This window comes from Phoxinus phoxinus (assembly GCF_949152265.1).
Source record: "Phoxinus phoxinus genome assembly, chromosome: 16".
NCBI lineage: Eukaryota > Metazoa > Chordata > Actinopteri > Cypriniformes > Leuciscidae > Phoxinus > Phoxinus phoxinus.
The window spans coordinates 15,458,734-15,480,264 of NC_136891.1; the positions used below are offsets into that span (position 1 = coordinate 15,458,734).

Genomic DNA, 21,531 nt, shown 5'->3' on the forward strand with positions numbered 1-21,531 from the left:
AGTTACCTTACCATTAATGCTTGGATTACACACATACATCTCCTTCCGTTAATAATAATTATGGCCAGTGCGGTGGCTGTGATATATAAACCTACCAACGTCCGTTGCCATAAATGACTTATCGCGAGAGGAAAAAAAATATGTTTTAGTCGCATAACATCGGTCAATGGAAACGCAGTCATTTCGCAATAGTTTTTTATCGATATATCAAAAAAAAAAAAGTTTTGCGCAAATCTGTAATGGAAACGCGGCTCATTTTTCCCACTGAGAAACTGTGATGCCCTTAATCAAAGCCATAAGATACAGATACTTGAAGAATTTGCATAACTTTGTTTGTCATACATCTACAAAGGTTCTCATTGAGAATAAACAGTGGGTTAGTTCTAGTTAATGTTGATGTTTTAATTAAAATAGTTAATTTGAAGTCACAATTATGGTGAGCAGTGTTTGCGTTAGTCTCTTGACTCCTCATTTTTAAATAAATTACAATAGTGTACTGAGAGCACTTGTGCATTAATAATGAAAGGATTGCACTTGATATATTCAAGTGACTGTATTAAAACAGCTAAATTCACAAACATTTGTGTTGAAGTATTTTAATGATTTATACAAAGGTTCTATTAAACATATATAGCATTTATAATATAAATATTTCTATGAAGCAACAACGTGAAAAGAGAACACCTCAAAATGATGACATCTTTTGTTCAAGAGACTTTCAATGGTTAATCAGATGTATGGACATTAACACTCATCATAGCCTACAAACCTCAACAATGGTGACAATCAACAGTATTCAACATATGTATAACAATTACAGATATAAATATGACCTCTGAATATTGCTAAACAAGCTGCTAAAAATCTGCGGAAATAAAAGCAGAAAACAGTAAGACAATTCTTCTGCATAATTTATGCATTCTGGTACCCATCATGCATTGCAGCATGAAGTTAATATGCTTGTACTCATCATGCATTGCAGCAAGATTGATGTTTATGTGTCTAAAAGATCTAAGTGGGTTATGTTTCTGTCCCGGATAGTATCGCCACTTATATTAATGAACGTAAAGTTAGGTCACCTGAGGAGGCAGCAGCATTGGCTGATGATTATGTACTCTCTCACAGAAGTCATTTTGTGGACGGGCGTTCGCGGGGAGACGTAAACACAGCTCGGTCTAGTAGTACATCTCTGAATAGTTTTCCTCCTAGGTCCAGTTACCTTCCTACTTGGAAGTTTGACCCACATAGGATATGTAACTACTGTCGTGAAAAAGGGCACTGGAAAGCTGATTGTCCTTTACTTGAGGAGAAGGCTAAACGGGAAGTTAATAAGTTTCCTAAACCAGCTGCTTTTGTGGCTTTAGTTTCTAATTCCGTTGAGACGTGTGGAAAGGGAAAAGTGGATGGTGACTGTTTATCTGTGTTTTCTCCTTTCCTTACAGAAGGTTATGTGTCTCTTGTGGGCAGTAATGAGGAAGTTCCTGTCAAGATCTTGAGGGACACAGGGGCTATGGATTCGTTCATCTTAGAGTCTGTTTTGCCTTTTTCTTCGCGGTCGGACACAGGGGACAGCTTGTTAGTCCGAGGGATGGGTATGAGTATACTAACCGTTCCTCTTCATAGGGTGAAGTTGTCGTCGAGTTTGGTGAATGGTGATATTGTTTTGGGAGTGCGTCCTGCTTTGCCGGTGGAAGGCGTTCATCTTATTTTGGGGAATGAGTTAGCAGGCAGGCGTGTGTGGCCTGATGGTCCGGTGTCACCAATTGTTTCGTCCAATGATGTGTTTCCACAGGTCCCTGCATATGTAGATCCTGTGGGTGTAACAACTCGGGCAATGTCGCGAAGCATGTCGAAGGAAGTAGTTGATAACCCAAAAGTTATGTTGAACCAGCTGTGTAGTTCTCTGTCTATGCCTGATTTATCTGCTGTGTCCTTTCCTGTGTCTGCAGAGGAGATGGGAGAAGAGCAACGTTCGGATTTGTCCTTGGATGAGCTGTTTAACAGTGCTGTTTGTGACGATCATGTGTCTAACATCGCTCGAGGGTATTTCATACAAGATGGTATGTTATTGCGAAAGTGGGTTCCTCATGGGGATGTTTTTGTTGGGGACCCTGTTACTCAAGTTGTGGTTCCCACAAAATTCCGAAAGGCATTGTTGGAAGTTGCGCATGATTTTTCGGGTCATTGTGGAGTACGAAAGACCTATGACCGTATGTTAAGGTATTTTTTTTGGCCTCGGGTGAAAAGCGACATTTCCTCTTATATAAAGCAGTGTCACACTTGCCAGTTAACCAGTAAACCTAATCAGAAACTAAAGCTGGCTCCACTACACCCTATTCCGGCGCTGGGTGAACCTTTTGAACATCTTATCGTGGACTGTGTGGGCCCTTTACCATCTTCCAAGTCAGGTAGTAAATACTTGTTGACTATAATGTGTCTGAATACCCGTTTTCCTGCGGCGTACCCACTGCGTACGATTACTTCTCGTTCAATCGTAAAGGCGTTATCGCAGTTTATGTCTATCTTTGGTGTTCCCAGGGTTATCCAGAGTGATCAAAGGAAATAATCTGACTTCCCATTTGTTTCAGCAGGTTTTAAAACAGCTGCGTGTAAAGCACCACCTGGCTACGGCATACCATGCTCAAAGACAAGGCGCACTGGAGAGGTTCCATCAGACGTTAAAGTCTCTTCTTCGGGCTTATTGTGTGCAATTGGATCGAGACTGGGAAGAGGGATTGCCCTGGTTGATGCTGGCGTCACGAGAGGTTGTACAGGAGAGCACTGGCTTTAGTCCCAATGATCTTGTGTTTGGTCATAGGGTTCGTGGACTTTTGGCAGTGCTCCAAAATCCTGTTAAGATATCCGATTCTCCGAAAAAGTTGGAGGCTTACGTTTACGGGTTTAAACAACGGTTGGTTCAAGCACGAGAGTTCGCTAAAGTGAAATTGGAAAAACAACAGAAAGTTATGAAGCGCTTATATGATCGCACCGTTGAGCGTCGTGTTTTTGAACCCGGAGATCAAGTTTTGGTTTTGCGTCCTTTGGTTTGCTCTCCTTTTGAAGCTAAATTCGATGGTCCGTATGTTGTGCAACGGAAAGTGAGTGAGGAGAATTATGAGATTGTTACCCCAGGGCGGAGAAAATCCACAAAATTGTGCCATGTGAATCTGTTGAAGCCTTTTTATGAAAAGAGAATTGGTGAGACTCATTCAGTGGTTGTAGATCCGGTTCATTCTACTCTCTCGGTGGGATCAGTGGTTCATGGTAGCCCTGACCTGGTGGGTGGGGGTGAGGAAAACATTGAGCCAGATGAGGGTAGGCTGCACGGTCGGTTAAATAACTCGGAGTCCTGGAAGGGACTAAGCTCCGGTCTTGCTCATTTACCTCCGGTTCAACGTACACAGCAAAATCTCCAGTGTTGAAATCCTGGTGTTAAGGACTCCTAGAGTAAAGAGTTAATTTTCTGGTGTTGAATTAACACTGCTAGTGTAAACCGCACCCTCTGGCTGGTGAAAATATGTAGAGTTAAATCTATAACACCGAGAGAGTGTAATTAGTTACATCCGGGACATTTACGCGCCGGGCGCGACGAAACAAACTGAAACTTTTTTCAAAGACGCCATTTTCTTTGACTCGCGCCGCAAGGCATATAAGGAGGGACAACGCAGATATAATATCATATTAAGTGTTTATATATGCATTTTATATCATTTTATTACATCATATTGTTTTATAACAATATTTATGTGCTGTGCACGGCTAAACCGCTCTCAGAAAGGCATTTCCGTCGACGCGCAATGAGGAGCAGACCAGGATGAGGTTGCTTTTACACAGGGAAACGACGAAAGTACGTGTTTTGTCTAATCTACAATATGTATTTTTATAACATATTGATTTATAGCGATATTTAAATGCTCTGCGCGCTTAACCGAGCCGAAACTTTTCTCAAAGGCGACATCTTTGGCTCAATATGCTGACGACGACGAGGTTCGCTTGTAACGTTAACAGGGAAAACTCCGAAAGTAAGTGTTTTTAACCAAATTTAAAACATGTATTTCATGGCATTATATTGTTTTATAACGATATTTATATGATGTGCGCGCCTAAACCTTTCTCACAGACTAGGCCCGTTACATCTTTGACTCGTGACGCAGTGCAGACACGGAGTTTGCATTTAACAGTGAAAACACAAAGTAAGTGTTTTAACTCATTTACAATACGTATTTCATAATGATATTTTTTATGACAATATTTGTGATGTGCAAATATCATAATGTATTTAACCTCAAACTATCTTTTACTCTCGTTTGCCAGCACACCTATCTTAACTGAAAACAGAACCTCAACTCCACAAACTTCGGACCAACAACGCACGGGAAATTGCCACTTTATTTCCTTATTTAGAGGAACACGTTTTTTTTAAATGGGTAAGTAATTTTCAGATTCAATATTTATGCAAAATGTATTTGTCAGATTAAATTTAGGTTGATGTTTGAATAAGCTTTCATGTTTAAATGTATTGATTTAGCTATTTGTGTTTGCTAGGAGCATTTCTATGATGCACCTACCATGGTAGGTCATGTGTTTAAAGACTTATACTAGAACCTAGTAAAGGTAAGATTTAACACAACATATGAGAGAATCATGTGCATAAAGGTAAAAAAATAATCATTGTTTTGTTGCCATTTGGTATAACTAGATTTTTTTGTGTTTCATAACACTCATTTTGAATTTGTCAAATTACTTTACAAAAGTAAAGGCCATTGCACACTGAGTCCGAAATTTTCGTATGTGTTTTTTCGTCAAAGAAAAATTGTCAAAGCACCACTCAAACTGCTTGTTACGGATGCGAAAAACGCAGAAAATCAAACCCGTTTAGATTTTTTTTTTTATGACTGATGAAAGTTTCGGAGGCAGTGTGCAAGCGTGATTGACATAACGTGAGGTCGTATTTATTTTTTAACTTGTGGAAATTTTGGATTTCTTAATTCTTTTTTTCTTTTCTTTTTACTTAAAATGAATTTTCAAACCAATTGTTTTCATGATTTGACAGGTAGATGTTTTCTTGCTTTTTAATTTTAGACTCAACTGATTGGGAAATCCCTGCCCATCACCTGCCCCCAACATCACAAAGCCACCAGAAGGGAACAACGATTCTTCCGGCAGCTGACCATTTAGTGAGATTTCGTAATGTGCGTGTCTTAATTTATTCCTAAAGGGTTAGTTCACCCAAAAATGGAAATTATGTCATTAATTACTTAATAATTCATTACATTTATATAGCGCTTTTCTGGACACTCAAAGCGCTTTACATAGAAGGGGGGAATCTCCTCAACCACCACCAATGTGCAGCATCCACCTGGATGATGCGACGGCAGCCATATTGCGCCAGAACGCCCACCACACACCAGCTTACTGGTGGAGAGGAGACAGTGATGAAGCCAATTAGTATATATAGGAGGATGATTAGGAGGCCATGATGGACAGAGGCCACTGGGCAAATTTGGCCAGGATGCCGGGGTTACACCCCTACTCTTTCGAAAGACATCCTGGGATTTTTAATGACCACAGAGAGTCAGGACCTCGGTTTAACGTCTCATCAGAAGGCCGGCGCTCTTTTGGCAGTATAGTGTCCCCGTCACTACACTGGGGCGTTAGGACCCGCACAGACCACAGGGTGAGCGCCCCCAGCTGGCCTCACTAACACCTCTTCCAGCAGCAACCTGGTTTTCTCAGGAGGTCTCCCATCCAAGTACTAACCAGGCTCAGCCCCGCTTAGCTTCAGTGGGAAACCAGTCTTGGGCTACAGGGTGATATGGCTACTTACCCTCATCTCGTTCCAAACATGTAAGACTTTCTTTCATCTTCACAATACAAATGAAGATATTTTTAATGAAATCTGAAAGCTTCCTGTCCCTCCATTGACAGTCCACGCAACTACCACTTTCAAGCCCCAGAAAGGTATAAAGGTATATCTTTAAAGTACTCCATGTGACTCAAGTGGTTTAATATCAATTTGACTATGCAAGTGCTGTGTTTGCAGCAATAAAACATTTACCACTTAATTTATAAAATATTAATTTCCAACATGCGTTCATGAGAACATTACAACTCGTGCATGTTGTTGACGTGAGAGCAGATGTTAAGTAAGCGTGCATTGAAGATTAATAAATAAAATTGAGTTTTTTTGTTTGTTTTTCGTGCAAACAAAGCACTCTTGTTGCTTCGTAATAAAAAAAATTGAGGTTAAACTTGAGTCACATGGATTACTTATGATTTATTTTATACCTTTCTGTGGCTTTGGAATTTATAGTTGAAAAGGCTGTTGATGAAGGGATAGAAATCTCTTAGATTTTATAAAAAATATCTTCATTAATTGTTCCGAAGATGAGCAAAACTCTTACTGGTTTGGAACAACATGAGGGTGAATAATTTGACAGAATTTACTTTTTTTTTTTGTTGAATTAAGTCTTTTATTTACTTGGAAAAAAGTAAATTCAAGTCTTAATCTAACCAAAATAGTTTCTTGTTTGAGTCACAAAAGTCTAAGATGATTTAACTTTTTCCACCATAAACTTGTATTTATAAAACACAAAGTATTAATTGTAATTGGTCTGGTTTTGTGTTGTGTAGGGAACCAGCACTCCAGGATATTTTGATAAAGTTGGATCTGCACGGCCTTTCCTGCTCTGTGAAACAACTATATATGCACTGAACTTTACTGTTAGCAACTGGACACAACTGATCCACTCATATCCTGCAACTGTTGTTCATCCGCTGAATGTTGTGTTGACTCAAGTACTGCTGTACTGTTGCAAAGTCGAAGGTACTCAACTTCACAGGACTTGCATTCACTGACATGTACAGGACTTGAAATATTACAGAGATACAGACAATTTGATGAGCAGCTTTCACATAATTATGATGACAGAAATGCCTTTATTGTGCCTACATAATTTATTTTAAAAGTTAACCTATGATGTAAAGGGGCTTGTTCGTTAATAAAAAAAACTAGTTTGTTAAAACAACTGTTTGCATTTTGCCTTTTTTTAACCTTACAATGAAATGAATTCTACTATGTTCCCAGACTAAGGTTACAATTCAACTTTCTGGATTGTTTTGATGTGCATTCAATGTTAGGTTAAATTCTTTGCTTTTATACTCAATTTGAGTGCCATTTAACACTCCTGAAATGTATATATGACTCCCTCCATTTTGGAGTTAAAATAACACTTTTGAAAGTGTGAAATATATACATTACTCACGGAATACATTTGAACACTGTAAGTGTTCAAATGTACTCCATGAGTGATGTATATATTTCACACTTTCAAAAGTGTTATTTTTAAACACTGTAAGTGTTCAAATGTACTCCACGAGTAATGTATATTTTTCACACTTTCAAAAGTGTTATTTTAACTCCAAAATGGAGGGAGTCATATATACATTTCAGGAGTGTTAAATGGGACTCAAATTGAGTTAAATGTACACTGGCGTTTTTGCTGTGTACAGAATTAGTTTCTCTATTGCAGAATTTTCCTGATTTGTTTGGAGATACTCTTTCACGTACAGATTGGATAGAGCATGACATTGACGTTGGGGAGGCGAGACCCATTAAGCAGCGTTTTTATCACGTTTCTCCAGATAAACGTGAGCTTATGGAGGCGGAAATAAACTACATGCAGGAAAATGATATTGCAGTACCGTTGTTTTCAGATTGGGCATCTCCTTGTCTTCTTGTTAGGAAAGTTGATGGGTCAGTGAGGTTTTGCACTGATTTCCGTAAAGTCAATAGTCTGACTAAACCTGATTGTTTTCCGCTTCCTCGGGTTGAGGACTGTGTAGATCAGGTAGGCTCCGCCAGATTTGTGAGCAAGTTTGACTTACTTAAGGGTTACTGGCAAGTGCCTTTGAGTAAGCGGGCTCAGGATATTTCTTCATTTGTTACTCCCACGGGGTTATACTCCTACAAGGTTATGAGTTTTGGTTTAAGAAATGCCCCTGCAATGTTTCAGCGTCTTATGAACCGGGTAATTTCAGGACTTGAGGGTTGTGCAGTCTACTTGGACGATCTCGTTGTTTTCAGTGATAGCTGGGACACGCATATTAAACGCGTTTGTGCAGTGTTGAGACGGTTGTCTGAGGCTAAGCTCACTGTTAACCTGGCAAAATGTGAGTTTGCTCGGGCTACCGTGACTTACCTCGGGAAAGTGGTAGGAAATGGGGAAGTTCGGCCTGTACACGCAACAGTCCAGGCCATTCAGAATTTTCCTGTACCTGTCACTTAAAAAGAACTGATGAGGTTTTTGGGGTTAATGGGCTACTATCGCTCTTTTTGTCTGAATTTTTCTACTGTAGTAGCCCCCCTCACCGACCTACTGAAAGGGCAGGTAAAGTTTGTCTGGTCTTCCAATTGTGCAGCTTCCTTTGAAAATGTAAAAGCCTTGTTATGCTCCTCACCTGTGTTGGCTGCACCTGGTTTTGACAAGCCGTTTTCTCTGCAGGTGGATGCTAAGTCAGGTTGGGGCGGGAGCTGTTTTGCAGCAGGCCGACTCAGCAGGCGTGATTCATCCTGTTCGTTTTTTCTCGCGGAAGTTTACGACTTACCAACTCAACTACTCTGTGGTGGAGAAGGAGGCCTTGGCCCTTGTTTGGGCTTTGATCCATTTTGCTGTCTATCTGAATTCAAGCAGACCAATTGTTGTCTATACGGATCATAATCCGTTGACCTTTTTGAACTCCCTCCAGTGTCCAAATCAGAGGCTTATCCGGTGGTCGTTGTTTTTGCAGTCGTACAGTCTTGACATTCGACACATTCGAGGCGTCGAGAATGTGGTGGCGGATGCTTTGTCCCGTGCCCCTGTTGGTGATTAATTATGTGGTTCTTTGTTTACAGGGATCTTGACAGAACCCCTGTCTTAAGGGGAGGGGTGTGACGATCCGGTATGAGACGCCCCGTTGAGTCCCTGAGTGGTTCCACCTGGATGCTCTAATCAGTCTGCCCCTTTAAAAGGAGCTTGTGCTGGCTCATCGATGCTCCTTGTTTTATTTGGGTTATGTTATGTTGTTGTGACAGCCGGATACATACATTACATGCCTACACTTTACTCTACACCACTGATTTGACTGACGCCATGTTCGCACTTGTTTTGGTTTAGTTTTGGTTCTTTTCTGGTAATAAACGTTGCGGTAAAAGTAACATCAATGTGTGTCCCTTTCTTTGTTGCGACCTTTTTTGGAGCCAGGTCGTAACAAATGCTATTGGATGTCATTCTGCAGTTTCACAGAAGTTGGTGGCACAAATTATAACCATAAAGATAGAAGCATATCACTATTATAACTAATGAGGAGATTCAAGATCGGTAAAAGCTGATTTCATGATGCGTTTGTTATCATCAACAAGGAGCTAACAACCCCTGTGGCCTGTTGCACGAAGCTGAATTCAGTTGCTACCCGGGTAAGTTTGACATTATTTTGAGCAAATTCTGTTTTTTTTCGGGCTCAAGAAGGTGGATTGGTTTTAAGCGGGTTTCATTGCCATGTTAACTTTACATGGTTAACCTGCTACGGAGCAGGGTTTTTTTTTCTGGGTTAGAGTTCGCAAACTGAAACTAGACCAATCAGCTGTGAGTAAATTGACATTCTCGCTCCAAATTAAAGCAGTTTAGATTAAATGAATTTTTGAGACAAAATTGCCCATCATATGCTGCTAACTATTTATTATATTTATATTCTATGAATTGTAATTATGTACAATTCATATAATATATTCATATAATGATATTAATTTAATTTAAACTTTGCTTTTAGATTATTATTATTATATATATAATATATTATTACTGAACAAAATTATAACTGCAACACTTCTATTTTTGCCCCCATTTTGCCCCGAAAACCAGTCAGTATCTGGTGTCACCATAATTTGCCTCACGCAGTGCAAGCAGTGGATCAGGTTGTTGATTGTGGCCTGTGGAATGTTGGTCCACTCCTCTTTAATGGCTGTGCGGAGTTGCTAGATATTGGTTGGGCCTGGAATACGTTGTCGTATACGCCGATCCAGAGCATCCCATGCTCAATGGGTGACATCATGTCCGGTGAGTATGCTGGCCATGCAAGAACTGGGATGTCCAGGAATTGTGTACAGATCCTTGCAACATGGGGCCGTGCATTATCATTGCTGCAACATGAGGTGATGGTCGTGGATGAATGGGACAACAACGGGCCCCAGGATCTTGTCACGGTATCTCTGTGCATTCAAAATGCCATCAATAAAATGCACCTGTGTTCGTTGTCCATAACATACACCTGCCCATACCATAACCCCACCGCCACCATGGGCCACTTGATCCACAACGTTGACATCAGCAAACCGCTCACCCACACTATGCCATACATGCTGTCTGCCATCTTCCCTGTACAGTGAAAACCGGGATTCATCTGTAAAGAGAACACCTCTCCAAAGTGCCAGACGCCATCGAATGTGAGCATTTGCCCACTCAAGCCGGTTACGACGACGAGCATGCAGATGAGCTACCCTGAGACGGTTTCTGACAGTTTGTGCAGAAATGATTTGGTTATGCAAACTGATTGTTGCAGCAGCTGTCCAAATGGCTGGTCTCAGACAATCTTGGAGGTGAAGATGCTGGATGTGGAGGTCTTGGGCTGGTTTGGTTACACATGGTCTGCGGTTGTGAGGCCGGTTGGATGTACTGCCAAATTCTCTGAAATGCGATTTGGAGACGGCTTATGGTAGATAAATGAACATTCAATTCACGGGCAACCGCTCTGGTGGACATTCCTGCAGTCAGCATGCCAATTGCATGCTCCCTCAAAACTTGCGACATCTGGGGCATTGTGCTGTGTGATAAAACTGCACATTTTGGAGTGGCCTTTTATTGTGGCCAGACTAAGGCACACCTGTGCAATAATCATGCTGTTTAATAAGCATCTTGATATGTCACACCTGTGAGGTGGATGGATTATCTCGGCAAAGGAGAAGTGCTCACTAACACAGATTTAGACAGATTTGTGAACAATATTTGAGAGAAATAGGCCTTTTGTGTACATAGAAAAAGTCTTAGAACTTTGAGTTCAGCTCATGAAAAATGGGGGCAAAAACGTACTCGGTTACCTACCGTAACCTCGGTTCTCTCTAGAAGAGGGAACGAGTACTGCGTAATAGAATTACGCACCGGGTAAAGTCATCTTTGCTCGAGATATGAAGTCAAAAATGTATCCTTAAATATTTTTATATATTGATAACGCAGTGCAGCAGCAGGCAGACCTAGAGCAGGCTGTCTTGCGTGCCCATTGGCTGCCTCGCGGCAACTGCAGCAGCCTACCACTGAGCTCGTCCCAGGCGCCCTCACGCATCATAGCCCGCCAGGATGGGGGTGGCTTAGCATACAAAAGGAAGGCTCGGGGGCTGCTATACTGTTTTTTCATCGCCTGATGCGAAGTGAGCTCGGGCCGATCACGGCCGGGAATGCAGTACTCGTTCCCTCTTCTAGAGAGAACCGAGGTTACGTTAGGTAACCGAGTAAGAGAGGTGCTCTCGTACTGCGTAATAGAATTACGCACTGGGAACCGCTTGTCAACGCCGTGCGCACCAATCATTCACTACATGAATCCCAGGGGGGAATGCCCCGGGGGACACAGATAAGAGAGAAACAGGCGGCCATACCTCTGGTGGAATGAGCCCTGATGCCCAGAGGGCATTGCAGGTCTTTAGACGCATAAGCCGCAGCAATAGCGTCCACTATCCATCTGGATATACTGTGTTTCGAGGAGGCGAGACCCTTGGTGCGCCCACCAAACGAAACAAAAAGATGCTCCGAGTGCCTGAAGGCGGCAGAGCGTGTGATGTAAATTCTCAGCGCTCTGACAGGGCAAAGGAGTTTCGCGTTGACCTCGCTGCCGGATGTCGGCAAAGCTGAGAGTGAAATGATCTGCGCTCTGAAGGGGGTGCCGATCGCTTTGGGGACATAGCCATGTCTCGGTTTAAGGACGACTTTAGAGTCATTAGGTCCGAACTCGAGACACGCGCCGTTAACAGATAACGCGTGCAAGTCACCCACACGTTTAACTGATGCCAGGGCGATCAGAAACGCGGTTTTGAGCGCGAGGTGCTTCAGATCCACAGAGTGTAATTGTTCAAAGGGATGTGCTTTCAGGGCCTCCAGAACCAAGGAAAGATCCCAGATAGGAAGCGATGGGGGGCCGCGGGGGATTCATTCTTCTGGCTCCTTTTAGGAAGCGGATGATGAGCTCGTTCCTTCCTATTGCCTGGCCGCGCGTCGACTCAGCGAAAGCTGCGATGGCCGCAACATATACTTTGAGCGTGGAGGGGGACCTGCCCATGTCCAACAGCTCTTGAAGGAAGCAAAGCACCCATGAAACCCCACAAGTTTGTGGTTCTAAGCCTTTGTCAGTGCACCATTTAGTAAACACAGACCATTTGGACACATAAAGCCAGCTGGTAGAGGGGGCTCTAGACTGCGTGATCGTGTTCACGACCCTTCTGGCAGAGCAACGGGTATCCGTTGATTATCCATGCATGCAGAGACCAGCGCTCTGGATGAGGATGCCAAATCGACCCACCGGCTTGAGAGAGGTTATCTCTCCTCACCGGGATCTGACAGCTGCAGCCAGTCTGACAGCCGCACCAACTCCGGAAACCATGTCTGGTTCTCCCATCGGGGGGCTATGAGGAGCACCGAATGGCGCATTTTCCTGATTCTCCTGATTACCTGTGGAAACATTGAGACCAGGGAGAACGCGTACAACGGGCATTTGGGCCACGTCTGGGCCAGGGCGTCCTTGTTCTTCGAAAAGAACCTTGGGCAGTGGGCGTTGTCTTTCGACGTTAATAGGTTGACTTTCGCCCTGCCGAAAAGGCGCCACAGTAATTGGACTGACTGCGGGTGCAGGGACCATTCCCCCGGGGGAACGTTGTCCCTGGACAGTTTGTCCGGGCCTTCGTTCAGGTGTCCCGGCACATGCTCTGAGCGAGCGCAGTGAGTGCTGAGCCCAAACGAGCAGGCGTTCCGCCAGATCGCAGAGGACTCTGGATCTGACACCGCCCAGGTGATTCACGTAGGACACCACAGACATGTTGTCCGTGCGAACTAGTACGTGGTGGCCCCGCAGAAATGGGAGGAAGTATTTCAAAGTGTTCTCGACCGCTATCATCTCCAGACAGAGGCCAAAGACCGCAAAGAGAGTCTGCCTTCGAAAAGACTTTTCGGTATGAGACAACTCCCATCGTTACTCCCCGCTGATACCAGTCGGCCGCTATCCAGGGCTGCAGAGCTGAAACGCAGCACTGAGTCAATCTGATTTGCGAGCCGCCGGCGGCCCAGGCTCGGTGAGGTACACGAGCATTCAGCCAGCGTTGCAGAGGGCGCAGTAGACCCAGCCGGAGCACTAAAGCTCAGCATTAAAGCTCAGCATTCTCTGAAACGTTTCCAGGGGGACAACACTGCCTTTCTGGAAAGACATGGCGCTGAACACGGTGCGCGCGCTGTGTTGACAAGCGGGCCGTCATAGCCACCGAGTCGAGCTCTAGAAAAGAGGTTGACTGACGGGGCAGCAGTGAGCTCTTGGCCTTATTGACCGTGAGACCCAAGCTTTCAAGATGACTGCTCTGTGAGACATGAGTTCCACCTCTGATTGTGCTAAAATCCTTCAATCATCCAAATAGTTCAGAATTTGCATACCCTGACTACTCAGGGGAGCGAGAACCGCGTCCATGCACTTAGTAAATGTACGGGGTGCTAACGGCAGGCCGACCGGTAGGACGGTGTACTGATATACCTGACCGTCAAAGGCGAATCTCAAGAATGGCCTGTGACGGGATATGATCTGGATCTGAAAGTATGCATCTTTCAGATCAAGAGAAATAAACCAGTCCCTCAGGCGAATTTGCGCGAGGATTTGTCTGGTCGTGAGCATTTTGAATGGTCTCCTCATGAGAGCTTTGTTCAAATGTCTCAGATCTAGGATAGATCTGAGAGCTCCGTCCTTCTTGGGTACAAGAAAATAACGGCTGTAAAAGCCTGACTCATAGAAGGATGTACCGGCTCTATCGCCCCCTTGCACCGCAGTTTTGCTATTTCTGTGCGAGGTAGGTGTGTTACTTCTGAGTTCACCCTCGTCACGATCCGGGCTCGAAAGTGCGGGGGACGCGAGCGAACTGCAGCGAATAGCCCCGCTTTACAACATTCAGCACCCATTCTGACACGCCCGGAATCACTTCCCATGCTTTCGCACGCATAGCTAGGGGCAGAATGGTCTCCGGGTTCTGATCGCCATACTGCGCGGGGTCGAGAAACTGAGACGGAGATATCAGCACGGCACGTGCATTCTCGATGTCTGAATAGGGCGGTTCGCTGACAGCGGCGGCCGGCTGTTTCACATTCAATGACTCAATCGCTTTGGATGGAGAACATTTTGTGGCGCGAACAGCAGGGCGCGTGAGCAGCGTTGGGGTTACAGTGTTTGTTAGTAAGTGTGAGTGCTCGTGAGCGGTCACAGGGCTTACGTTCACAACACGGCCGGTTATACAATGGTCTCCACGTTCCGATCGCCGCACTGCGTGGGGTCGAGAACCTGTAGCGGAGGTATCAGCACGGCGCGTGCATTCTCGATGTCTGAATAGGGCGGTTCGCTGACCGCGGCGGCTGGCTGCATTACACCCAATGACTCGATCGCTTTGGACGGAGAACATTTTGCGGCGAGAACAGCGGGGCACGTGAGCGGCGCCGGGGTTGCAGTGTTTATCAGTAAGTGTGAGTGCTCGTGAGCGGTCACAGGGCTTACGTTCACAACATGGCTGGTATACTTTAAAGTTTTCGTCCCCTGGAATAACTGTGTAACAGAGTGGGCAGTGAGTAGGTGTGGAACGCGATCTTGGGCCGGGGTCCCCGGGGGGGAGGCGGCTTGTGACGGCTGTTTCAGCGCGATCTAGGGCAGCCGCCCTGTCGTTGCTGCGAAGAAGGTTCGTTGTGTAGGACTGCCATCGAATGCAGGGCGGAAGCAGCCTGTCCAGCGGCGGAGAAATCGCAGAGCTGACGTGGTCCTGCAGGCCTTAGACGGGAGGGCAGACTTTGAGCACCATCTCGCGGATGGCGGGCAAAAGTGCACTGCGACCGCTTCTTTCACTGGGGGAATTTGGTATCCCAAAATAGCCGCCACCGATGGTTTCTCCCTCCGCCTCATCCCCTAAGGTTCCGGCGAGCGTTCGCGGGCCACATGGGACTCTTGAAGTCTCTGGGAGCGGCGCTACTTGTCGCGCGGCCCGCCGGTGACAGGCATAGTGACAGCTTCAGCGTCGAACGCTGCAAGTCGAGCCTGCAGGGTCGACATTGACATCTCGTCGCAGTGGACGCAGCCTCCCGAAGACAGAGCGAGGGCTGCGTGGTCTCGTCCCAGGCGGAGAGAGCAGAAGATGGCGGTCTCCGTCGCTGAGCGGGGCTCTGCAAGAGCCGCAGGAAAAATTATATAGAAATATCCTTTCTATATCAAAGATATAGAAAGGATATTGACACAGGATAGCGTAGCAAGCACGGATGGCTGAAGGTGGCGAAGACGGCCGGCTTCCTCAGACGCTGTCCTAAGCTTGCTGGTCGCTTGTTTCGACGGTGGCTTCTCTCGGAGTCCAGCGATGCGTAGAGCTTCGCTGAAGAGATGAAAAATCAGCCCCCGAGCCTTCCTTTTATACGCTAAGCCACCCCCATTCTGGCGGGCTATGACGTGTGAGGGCGCGACGTCACGCCCGGCTCAGTGGTAGGCTGCTGCAGTTGCCGCGAGGCAGCCAATGGGTACGCAAGACAACCTGCTCTAGGTCTGCCTGCTACTGCACTGCGTTGACAATACATACAAATTTAAGGATACATTTTTGGCTTCATATCTCGAGCAAAGATGACTTTACCCGGTGCGTAATTCTATTACACAGTACGAGAGAACCTCTCGTAAGAGAACAAAAGTGGTGCATTCATAATTTTGTTCAGTGTATATATATATATATACACTGAACAAAATTATAAACGCAAGACTTTTTGGCAACACCAGTTTGACTTTATTTCTGTCATAGGTCTAGCTGTCAAAGCTTGCATTTATATATATATTAATACTCAGAAGCTTAATCTGTTTAAAAGCTCATATTCAAGCTTGTATTATATTAAATGTATATATACATTTTAAACAGAGCTTTTAAACATATTAAGCTTCTGTGTATTAATTTGAGCTCTTTGTGAACTCATCCTAATTCTTATCTTTGTGGGATTAGAATTAGGTCTATTTGTTTGATTCACTTGCATTTATATAGTCAGATTGCCATTACAAATCTGGGTTATAAACACACAATTACAGCAGCCAGATACAAAATAACACAAAGGACCAAGAGTCCAACTAAAACAAACAAAAAATTAAATATTTTATAAAAAAAAATATTTTAAAGACCTATGACAGAAATAAAGTCAAACTGGTTAGTAATAAGTGAAGCTGGTAATGCTGTTTGTGAAGTTGTTTAATCTTAATCCTCCTCTGCTGAGTTCTTGAGAGATTTAATTGGTTTGTTCGACTTCATGCGGAGCTGCAAAGACCGATCGGCGAGAGTAAATAAAAAAAGTCGGGGACGGAATTGAAAATGGAGCAATCAAGTCAGACACTTTCTGTGTAGTGACCTTTGCGCAGTGTTTGCATACCTTATCACAGATGAAGTGGATTAGACGCAATATTTGTCAAATACAGCCATTTTCATGAAGCAACAGATACACTTTTCATGAACTGCTTAGTACAATAAAGTTCAACATAAGCCTATACTATTTAAATACCAATAAAATGGGTCTATATATTTTTTATCAGTTTTATTTTGATAAACATAATGCAATATAAAATTATTGTTACATGAAAAGAGTTATAAAAACAACGATTTGTGAGCATTAGCGGAACTGAAGGTGTTCAAATAAACACAAAACACACGTGATCGTTGTCATGCGGTGAATCCGGCCAATCGTGGATCAGCTGTGTCGTCATCAGAGCTCGTGTAGCCGCTCTGGAGAAGCTGCGCTGGCTGAATCGTCCGGCTGCTCTCGAAGCGCTCTCACGCTACTTTGATGCCATACGTTACAGTAATGTGAGGTCAGCACAAGTCTCAAGTCTCAAGTTGCACAAAATTTCTAACCGGCATGCACTGCATCAAGTCAGACTTCAAGTCAGATTGGTCTGTGCAGCGCTGCATGAAGTCAAATTTTTTTGTTGTTGTTGTTGTTTGATTGCTTTACCTAAAAACATAAAAAATCATATACTTTGGCCGCATTTACACTTGGCATTAACATTCGATCACCGTGATCCGATCAAGCAGATCGGATTATAAGCCAATCAGGAAACGGTGCGTTTACACCTGTCCACATTAAGTGGCTTCTGTATCTGGATAACAGATTGGATCTCGCTGTAACGAGGTTAGATTTTGTGGGAAGGAGGCGGGATCCATTCATTATCAATCACGGCACCGGCCTTGTGTCGCTCTCTCACAGCCCTCGGCCTTGTCCTGCTCTCTCACGGCCCTGGGCCTTGTCCTGCTCACCACACGCATTCCCGCAAAAAAAGAAAAGAAAAAAAGGATGGCTCCGGTGCGAAGTCGACCTGAAGTGGTGGGTTTTCTTTTAAAAACAGTTTTCAGTCGGTTGAAGTACTAATAATGTGCAAGTAATAAATAATTAGCGAGTACTAAAAATGTGGATAGATGCCGTAATGGAAACGGTAAACGTATGGGTCTGAGAATGTTGCCAGCTGTGCTGGTAAAAATGCGCGTTCTTTACAGAAAATTAATGGTTCTGTATCTTTCGGGTGCGAAGGCAAACATTTCAGTTTATTTGCCCGGAGAGAGGACGGGGAATAAGGACAGAGGCCGGGGTTTTGTGAATGCGATGGCTGGATTGCGTTTATATTACACTGAGATCCGATCACAATGCGTCCTCGACTACCTCCGAACCTGGACACGCTGATCGGATAACATTCCCATCAGAAGCGCGTTTACACTTGTGGTTTTTTCAATGTGTATGTGGACAACATCCGGATACAGGTCGCATGTTAATGCCAAGTGTAAACGCAGCCATATTATCTGTCTTATGGCTGTGATTAAGGGCATCACAGTGGCTCAGTGGGAAACACTGCAACAAGAAGGTCCCTGGTTCAACTCCCAGCTGAGCCAGAAGGTCTTTCCCTCAGATCTGGATTCCCTCACAGTCCAAAGATGGAATTGCAGACAATGAATTGTCTATTGGTGTGAATGTGTGTTTTACTGCCTATGGATGGATCCATGGCTGAGTATTTTGATGGCATTTTTGTGGCTTAGTTTTGAGGTTTCTGGTTAAAGACTGATGTGTTGATATGGTTTACTGAAGGCTAAGATTTGGTACCACAATTAAAACAACTTCTGGCCTAGTTCAAGCCTGGTTATGGGTTATTATTTGCCTTAGATTTGAGGCCAGTTATTGCCCATGTGTGGCTCATGTCTGTAGTCAAGATCTAACCCATCCCAGGGCCATCATACTATACTGTAAGTAGGCCGAGGAAAACTATTTGTGTGGCCCGGAGCTGGGCCATGGCCTGTCCAAAATTGATGTATTTCACTAAACACTTTCTATTTTACCACAAAAATCTGCATCTTATACATTAACAAACTGGTTTAAACAGGTGCAATCACCACTGAAATAGCACTGCACAATAACAGCAGGTCATTTTTGCATTCTGCACATACTTTGTGGACACGTTTATGCCATTGCCTGATCTGGACAATTCCTTTAGGGGATCTAGTAAACTGTCTCACTGTAGCAAAGATGGAAAGGCAAATAAAGTATTACTAAGCAAGCAAGATAATGTGGGGAAAGGAAGAGAACAACTGTGGAAGCAACCAACGTTTACATTGCTAGTTATTGTTGTTACTGTATGTCCCTGAAAGTGATTTTTTTTTCAGGAGTCCTAGCAGTAGATTCAGGAGTACTGTCACAAATTAACATAACCATATTTTTTTCACGAGTTCGCACTTACATATAATCATCAGATATATTATAGAATATGCATATTTGGCGTGCTGTCCGAGGGGAGGGATCCGAGCTTAGAATTTGGCCTGAACCCAGAGTGTATATATATATATATATATAAACAGTATTATAAGTATAATATTATAATATACAGTATATATTTATGCCTGCTCTCGTGCTGATTGGGTAAATTGTCTGTGTGTCCCTTCCGAACTTTGATACCATATATGTACTTGTATGATAGAAGTGGCCATCACAAAGATACCAGTGCTCTGAAGTTTTTACGTTTTTTTCATTGATATTTAATCATTATTTTATGGATATTAATGAATTAAAATTAAAATGTGTGATGATCCAAATAAAATAAAACAAAACAAATAAACAAAATTTTCTTATTTAAAACACAAAAATAAGTAAAAATAAAAACGAGTAAAACAAGTCCAGCATCAGGTCAATATAAGATGATGTTATGGACAGATAATCAACCTCAAATGTGTAACACAAGTATCCCAACATGTGTTCTGTCCAATATTTGGTTTGTGTGCAAGTCTGCTGTTTTACCTTCACTAAATATTCCAGATCTGAGGAGTTCACACATGGATGCTGCTCGAGGAATTCCAGTTTTTCCACAAGGATGGCCAGTTTCTTTGACATCTCGTGAGGCTGTTCCAACTCTTTAAACACAGTTGCTCCAATAATCAAGTACAGCACCACCAGCAGGAAGACGGTCAGCACTGTTTTCCAGCGCATGACGGTTACACGAAGCTCAAAGTCTTCAGAAGACTTCAGCAGCACTGGCTGAGCCGAGAATGAGAGACGAGGTCTGGAGTTATGGGCGGCTGTTTTAGGATCAAGGAGGTCAGGAGCAGCCACTAAAAGAAAGAAAGAAAGAAAGAAAGAAAGAAAGAAAGAAAGAAAGAAAGAAAGAAAGAAAGAAAGAAAGAAAGAAAGAAAGAAAGAAAGAAAGAAAGATAAGCTAATGACTATGAATTGAAGAACACATTCTGAAGATCGTTTTTCTCACCAGATCATACACACAATCACATCAGTAGCCCAGTGGTTTTCTGATTAGCAAGATTTGTGTGTCCATTCAATAGCTCTTGTTTCAGTCTTTCAAATTTGCACAGAACAGAATAAAGATGCAGTCAAATTGAATAAAGTTGTACTAAGTTACATAAATTACAGTGTTGAACATGTTTAAATAATCTCAAACTTTACTTTAAAACTTTATTATGGCACAATGCAACATACTCGTACCCAAAAGTTTATGCTACTTTTATAATTTACATAATATATTATAATTTACATAATATATTGCATATTGAGGACCATACAAAACAAGACACTTTATCAGCTTTCCATAGAAATGTAAGATTGATCAGTCTGGGATTGTAGAATGGGGCTTAAACTAATATATTTACATTTTGAACCTTGCAGACTTTACCAACTAGGTACAGATACGTACTTTCTTTCTATACTTTCATAATTTTTTCTGTGGGTTTCCTGGACAGAATCAGACAGCCATATCTGAACACTTAACTCTTACCCCGCAATTGACAAGATTTTCTGTAATTTATGACACAACTCTTCCCTGCCATTGATGAGTTTTTCCTGTAATCCATGTTTTCTCTGTTATACGGTAGTGGGTGCTGTTAAGCATTTTCTGAAATAGGACATCCAAAAACAAGCTATAGAAGCAGCAAAAACAAGCAATAGAATATTACTTACGCAGATGTAAGCTAACGTGATCATCAAACAATCAACAGCATATAAATCTAAACTTTATGCTAACTTTACCGAATGAAATGGTAAACCAAGGAAGAGGTACAGTATAAGAAAAGCTTTAAAGGTGTTGATGGACTCGATCTATGTTTTTGATCATCGTTCTGAATATCCGGATGTAGTCATTAGCAAAAACATGGTTTTCTCAGCTTTTTGTTCAAAATGTTCCTTTTTTTTTATTAAAATGAAAATGATTTGTAAAAATGTAGCGACAAATTTTTGCAAGCAATTTCTTTAATATAGTATGCTCATTTACAATATATATATATATATATATATATTTTTTTTTTTTTTTTTTTTTCTAGAATAGGTTTTGGTCTACTTGAAAATCTCTACATGATTTTAGTTTTGGTTTCTTTAAAACTGCCTTCTGAAAAGCCCAGTCTGCTTTGATTGGTCAGCTGGCTAAGTCTGTGGTGATTAGTTTACCTCTTAGAACGTGACAGAATTACAACACCCCTCACCATAACTGGCACATTCATTGCTGTGAACAGAGAGTCTCTTTCTCCTTTCCCATAAACCGCAACGTGGTGTCTGAAGGGTAAAGCACTGGCACTGATCCCCTATACTAGTGTTCTCTAACCAATAGTGGTTTATAAATAAAACTAATCTCTGGAGAACATTTCTCAGATTGGCTTGGGCTTCATTAAAGTTTTGATAAATATGTATTGTTCTGTCTGTACTGACTTGTACATTTTCT

The 21,531-nt window shown here is 42.9% G+C and overlaps 1 protein-coding gene and 1 long non-coding RNA gene across 2 annotated transcripts in view; one reads left to right on the forward strand and one right to left on the reverse strand.

Moving 5' to 3' along the window:
• kcnk2b (potassium channel, subfamily K, member 2b) overlaps positions 1-21,531 on the reverse strand; it is a 105,089-nt gene that overhangs the window by 41,339 nt on the left and 42,219 nt on the right. Inside the window, exon 2 of the mRNA XM_079639674.1 lies at positions 19,611-19,921. Within this exon, the coding sequence (XP_079495800.1) occupies positions 19,611-19,921 (311 nt within the window). The remainder of the gene's footprint in view (positions 1-19,610; positions 19,922-21,531) is intronic.
• Positions 3,940-4,428, forward strand: LOC306983479. The gene is made up of 3 exons (XR_013794370.1): positions 3,940-4,022; positions 4,121-4,193; positions 4,315-4,428. It is a non-coding gene; the product is annotated as an uncharacterized lncRNA (long non-coding RNA).